The sequence below is a fragment of the Myxine glutinosa genome, chromosome 5 (assembly GCF_964187855.1).
Source record: "Myxine glutinosa chromosome 5, kmMyxGlut1.1, whole genome shotgun sequence".
NCBI classification, from domain to species: domain Eukaryota; kingdom Metazoa; phylum Chordata; class Myxini; order Myxiniformes; family Myxinidae; genus Myxine; species Myxine glutinosa.
In genome coordinates, this window is record NC_136265.1 from 181,798,908 (window position 1) to 181,805,351 (window position 6,444).

Genomic DNA, 6,444 nt, shown 5'->3' on the forward strand with positions numbered 1-6,444 from the left:
TTGTCTCTCTCTCTCTCGTCTCTCTCTCTCTCTCTCGTCTCTCTCGTCTCTCTCTCTCTCTCTCGTCTCTCTCTCTCGTCTCTCTCTCTCCTCTTTCTCTCTCCTCTCTCTCTCTCGTCTCTCTCTCTCGTCTCTCTCTCGTCTCCCTCTCTCGTCTCTCTCTCTCGTCTCTCTCTCTCGTCTCTCTCTCTCGTCTCTCTCTCTCGTCTCTCTCTCTCGTCTCTCTCTCTCGTCTCTCTCTCTCGTCTCTCTCTCTCGTCTCTCTCTCTCGTCCCTCTCTCTCTTCTCTCTCTCTTGTCTCTCTCTCTCGTCTCTCTCTCTCGTCTCTCTCTCTCGTCTCTCTGTCTCGTCTCTCTCTCTCGTCTCTCTCTCTCGTCTCTCTCTCTCGTCTCTCTCTCTCGTCTCTCTCTCGTCTCTCTCTCGTCTCTCTCTCGTCTCTCTCATCTCTCTCTCTCGTCTCTCTCTCGTCTCTCTCTCGTCTCTCTCTTTTCTCTCTCTTGTATCTCTCTCGTCTCTCTCTCGTCTCTCTCTCTTGCTGGCGGTTGGATCGGGCGGTCATGCTTTGTCCTTTGTCTCTTGGTGGCTCGTGAGGAGAACTCTGCAGAGCTTTTGGAACTCTCACATCGTGAAGGAAGGGGTGTTGGTGAACTGGGGTGTTTTGTCGTGGGAGCTGGAGCCGCATTGCGTTTCGGAGAGTGGGGCAGGACAGGCCGCATGAATTGCCGCACGTTCGTGGCGCAGTGAGGAGGAACTTCGCGCCATCTTGTGCGTTTTCCCGTGCAGGCGGCTGTGGGCCCCATTGGACTGCCGACGTTATTCAATGACTTCGTCGAGACCAGAGCCGAGTGCCAGCAAATAAAAGGGGGATTTTCTTTTTATTTGCTTTAATCATTCCCCTGTCTGTTTTCTTGTCTGAGTGGAGACGTCTCAAGTTAGGATTATAGATTTACCTCACCATTCATTTTATTTCCGTGCCTTGTTTCATTAAACCATTATTTGTTGCATTTCATTTGTTGTATTGTTGATTTTCCTTGTCTCGTTTCTATGTTTGTGAGTTCGAGGAATAAACTCGTGTGGCGGTCGTCCGTAAAGGTAAAAACTTTGGTCCCCTCAATCACGTGCGGTGGACCATCCGCCAGTTTCCGCTACGCACCTCGGAGTTAAAGCAAACTTTTCGGCTATCTGCCGCCGGTGATTGGCACAACAATAAGATGCATAATAATCAAGATGCAACATGATGGAGATGCACAATGAAATGCACGATCATAGAGATGAACTAGAACAGCACTCGGTAGAGAGCATTTGGTAGACTGTTCAGGCTGAACAGTCTGTTTTGTATCCCACTGATAAGCCGGATCTGGAGTCGGACCTGAACCAAAATGTAATCGACTTGTTCTTGTAACCTAAGCAGCTCTTCCCCCAAATTTAGTCATAACTCGTCCACAACCTTTTAAAATATCATGTTATATATCGCTTTTCACCCGATCTCTCAATGGTGAAGAATCACTTAAAAATTAAATAATTCTCGTATCCGAATCCATATTCAGATCTTCACCAAAATCTAATCATTTTGTCCTTGTTGCGTACACTACCACTCTGCCAAATTTCGTCCAAATCCGTTCACAACTTTTTGAGATATCTTCTTCACAGACAGACAGACAAACAGAAAGACAAACAGACAGGGGTGAAAACATAACCTCCATCCACCTTCGGTGGCAGAGGTAATAATGAGATTCACAATGATTGAGATTCACCATTATCGAGAACACAAGAGACATGCATGATTATAGAGAAACACAATGAGGTACATCATGGAGATGCACAATCATGGAGATATGCAATTATTGAAATGCAGAATAATTGAGATGCACTATCATGACAATGCACAGTCATAGAGATGCATGATTGCAGGGATGAGCAATCACATGGTTGTGTGATTGCAGGGTTGCGCAATTACAGGGTTGTGTGATCACAGGGTTGCGCAATTACAGGGTTGTGTGATCGCAGGGTTGCGCAATTACAGGGTTGTGTGATTGCAGGGTTGTGTGATCGCAGGGTTGCGCGGTTGCAGGGTTGTGTGATCACATGGTTGCGCAACTACAGGGTTGTGTGATCGCAGGGTTGCGCGGTTGCAGGGTTGTGCAGTTTCAGGGTTGCATGGTTGCAGGGTTGTGTGATCGCAGGGTTGTGCTGTTGCAGGGTTGCGAGATCACAGGGTTGTGCGATCGCAGGGTTGCGAGATTACAGGGTTGCCCAATCTTAGGGTTGCGCAATCACAGGGTTGTGCGATCTCAGGGTTGTGTGATCACAGGGTTGCGCAATTACAGAGTTGTGTGATCGCAGGGTTGCGCAATTACAGGGTTATGTGATCGCAGGGTTGCGCAATTACAGGGCTGTGTGATCGCAGGGTTGCGCTATTACAGGGTTGTGTGATCGCAGGGTGGAGCGGTTGCAGGGTTGCGCAGTTGCAGGGTTGCGCGGTCACATTGTTGTGTGATTGCAGGGTTGCATGATCTCAGGGTTGTGTGATTGCAGAGTTGCGAGATCGCAGGGCTGTGTGATCGCAGGGCTGTGCGGTCACATGGTTGCGAGATCAGAGGGTTGCACGACCGCATGGTTGCGAGATCGTAGGGTTCTGAGATCGCGGGGTTGTGTGATCACAGGGTTGTGTGATCGCAGGGTTGCACGATCACGGTGTTGTGTGATCTCAGGGTTGCACGGTCGCAGGATTGTGAGATCACAGAGTTGCCCGATCGCAGGGTTTGCGAGATTGCAGGATTCTGAGATTGCAGGGTTGCACGGTCGCAGGGTTGCGCAATCACAGGGTTGCATGATTGCACGGTTGTGCGATTGCAGGGTTGTGTGATCGCAAGGTTGTGCTGTCGCAGGGTTGTGAGACCACAGGGTTGTGCGATCGCAGGGTTGCAAGATTACAAGGTTGCCCAATCTTAGGGTTGCGCAATCGCAGGGTTGTGCGATCTCAGGGTTGCACGGTCGCAGTGTTGTGAGATCACAGGGTAGCACAATCGCAGTGTTGTGTGATCGCAGGGTTGCGCAATTACAGGGTTGTGTGATCGCAGGGTTGCGCAATTGCAGGGTTGTGTGATTGCAGGGTTGTGCAATTACAGGGTTGTGTGATCGCAGGGTTGCGCAATTACAGGGTTGTGTGATTGCACGGTTGTGTGACCGTAGGGTTGCACAATTACAGGGTTGTGTGATCGCAGGGTTGCGCGGTTGCAGGGTTGTGTGATCGCAGGGTTGCTACAGGGTTGTGTGATCGCAGGGTTGCGTGGTTGCAGGGTTGCACAGTTGCATGGTTGCGTGGTTGCAGGGTTGTGTGATCACAGGGTTGTGCTGTCGCAGGGTTGCGAGATCACAGGGTTGCCCAATCTTAGGGTTGCGCAATCGCAGGGTTGTACAATCTCAGGGTTGTGTGATCACAGGGTTGTGCAATTACAGGGTTGTGTGATCGCAGGGTTGCGCAATTATAGGTTTATGTGATCGCAGGGTTGCGCAATTACAGGTCTGTGTGATCGCAGGGTTGCGCTATTACAGGGTTGTGTGATCGCAGGGTTGCGCAATTACAGGGCTGTGTGATCGCAGGGTTGCGCTATTACAGGGTTGTGTGATCGCAGGGTTGCGCGGTTGCAGGGTTGCACAGTTGTAGGGTTGCGCGGTCGCATCGTTGTGTAATTGCAGGGTTGCATGATCTCAGCATTGTGTGATTGCAGAGTTGCGAGATTGCAGGGTTGTGTGATTGCAGGGTTGCGCGGTCGCATGGTTGCAAGATCAGAGGGTTTCACGATCACAGGGTTGCGTGATCGTAGGGTTCTGAAATCACGGGGTTGTGCGATCACAGGGTTGTATGATCGCATGGTTGCATGATCACAGTGTTGTGTGATCTCAGGGTTGCGTGGTCGCAGGGTTGCGCGGTCGCAGGGTTGTGAGATCACATTGTTGCCCGATCGCAGGGTTGTGAGATTGCAGGATTCTGAGATCGCACGGTTGCGCGGTCACAGGGTTGCGCGATCACAGGGTTGCATGATTGCACGGTTGCGCGATTGCAGGGTTGTGTGATCGCAGGGTTGTGCTGTCGCAGGGTTGCGAGATCACAGGATTGTGTGATCTCAGGGTTGCGTGGTCGCAGGGTTGTGCTGTCGCAGGGTTGCGAGATCACAGGGTTGTGCGATCGCAGGGTTGTGCGATCTCAGGGTTGTGTAATCGCAGGGCTGCGCAATCACAGGGTTGTATGATCACAGGGTTGTGCAATCACAAGGTTGTGTGATCGCAGGGTTGCGCAATTACAGGGTTGTGTGATCGCAGGGATGCCCAATCTTAGGGTTGCGCAATCGCAGGGTTGTGCGATCTCAGGGTTGTGTGATCGCAGGGTTGCGTGGTTGCAGGGTTGTGTGATTGCAGGGTTGCGTGATCTCAGGGTTGTGTGATTGCAGGGTTGCGTGATCTCAGGGTTGTGTGATTGCAGAGTTGCGAGATCGCAGGGTTGTGTGATCGCAGGGTTGCGCGGTCACATGGTTGTGAGATCAGAAGGTTGTACGATCGCAGGGTTGCGAGATCGTAGGGTTCTGAGATTGCGGGGTGGTGCGATCACAGGGTTGTGTGATCGCAGTGTTGCACAATCACAGTGTTGTGTGATCTCAAGGTTGCAGGGTCATAGGGTTGCTTGATCGCAGCATTGTGTGATCGCAGGTTTGTGCGGTTGCAGGGTTGTGAGATCACAGGGTTGCGCGATCGCAGGGTTGCGCGATCACAGGGTTGTATGATTGCATGGTTGCGCGATTGCAGGGTTGTGTGATCGCAGGGTTGTGCTGTCGCAGGGTTGCTTGATCCAGCATTGTGTGATCGCAGGGTTGCGTGGTTGCAGGGTTGTGAGATCACAGGATTGCACGGTCACAGGGTTGCACGATCACAGGGTTGCATGATTGCGCGATTGCAGGGTTGTGTGATCACAGAGTTGCCTGATCGCAGGGTTGCGAGATTGCAGGATTCTGAGATCGCAGGGCTGCACGGTTGCAGGGTTGTGAGATCACAGGATTGCGCAATCGTAGGTTTGCTATTCATGGTAATAGAGATGAGAGCAAATGCCATGCTTGTGGTATAGGCGCCCGCGGAACTACGTAACTTCCGGTTAGTGCACCCTTCTCGACAACAGTCACGTGATTGGATACGTTGAAAACAAACCACAAAAGGGCACGTGTTGCAGCCGGAAATTATGGAAACGGTGTAGGTTGTTTGATCATAACTCGCTTAATTCCTGTCTGATCTTTAAAATTTTAACTTTCCGACAAGCTAGAAGTAATTCTCTTTCTAACAATATAAAGTTTTATGAAAAATAATACGAAATGTTTGTATAGCCGCCCGCGGAACTATGTAACTTCCGGTTAGTGCACCCTTCGCGACGACAGTCACGTGATTGGATACGTTGAAAACAAATCACAAAAGGGCACGTGTTACAGCTTACTTCCGGTAGTCTCGGCCTCACCTGTTGGATGCACAACAAGCAGACACCAATGAATTGTACTCCCACATAGCCTGAGTAACCCATTCCAAAAACTTTAAAACCTGGGCCAGTGTGAGTTGTTTCTCTGGTGAGCGTTGGATGGCGAGTGCGATCAATGCCACATATGAGTATGGAGGCTTTGGATATCGCCGATAGTTCCTCCTCTTTTTCCCTGCCCCGCCTCGTGCTGACATGCCTCGGGTTGTGCTGGATTGCCCCAACTCATCCCGAATGGCCTCCGCCGTACACACTTGCAACAGCCGTCCGGATGTTTGGGCACCCGTGTTGGAATGATGGACACCAGGCCCGGGACGATGAGAAAGCGACATTATAGTAATGATGGCTGTGGAAACAAAACAGATCACAAGTACAGATACATTCAAGGTACACCAACCCCCATGCCAAATAAAAAGCACTATTTCCTGATGACGTATGTACACAAACTTGTGAGTTGTGATGCGGTCCTCACCGATAACACTGTACTGTATGACCCCGGAAGTGCGTCAGAAATAAATCAAGATACCAGTTGATTAAATTTAACGTTAGCTGTTGCAATACAAAGAAAATGAAAATATATCAGATAATGAGGCTATATTTAACAACCACTAACAGCAAATATAATTATGCGATGCGTCATTTACACTCCCACCAAATTGCGAATGATTCCAACAGTAAATTGCGAACATTAAAGTAGATGATACACCAGACAAAATCAAAGTCTGGTAGAAAAGGAATCGGAGGAAAGTTTCATAGTAGACAACAGACACGATAACTATCTAACATCCGGTCCAAGGTCATATGCCATTCGAGATTTAGGGGACAGATCTTGCTCATTCTCCAGTTAGAAGAACCAACTTCTGGATTGGACGTTGGAGTATTGAGGGTTCGGAAGTACGTTTCCCTTGTCTGTCCAAACTTGGATGGCT

At 49.9% G+C, this 6,444-nt stretch overlaps 1 protein-coding gene across 1 annotated transcript in view; it reads right to left on the reverse strand.

The window, feature by feature from the left end:
* The window catches only part of LOC144891982 (forkhead box protein H1-like), a 27,283-nt gene extending 21,436 nt beyond the window's left edge, over positions 1–5,847 (reverse strand). The window contains exon 1 of the mRNA XM_078777108.1: positions 5,573–5,847. Within this exon, the coding sequence (XP_078633234.1) occupies positions 5,573–5,847 (275 nt within the window). The remainder of the gene's footprint in view (positions 1–5,572) is intronic.
* Between the last annotated feature and the right edge of the window lie 597 nt (positions 5,848–6,444).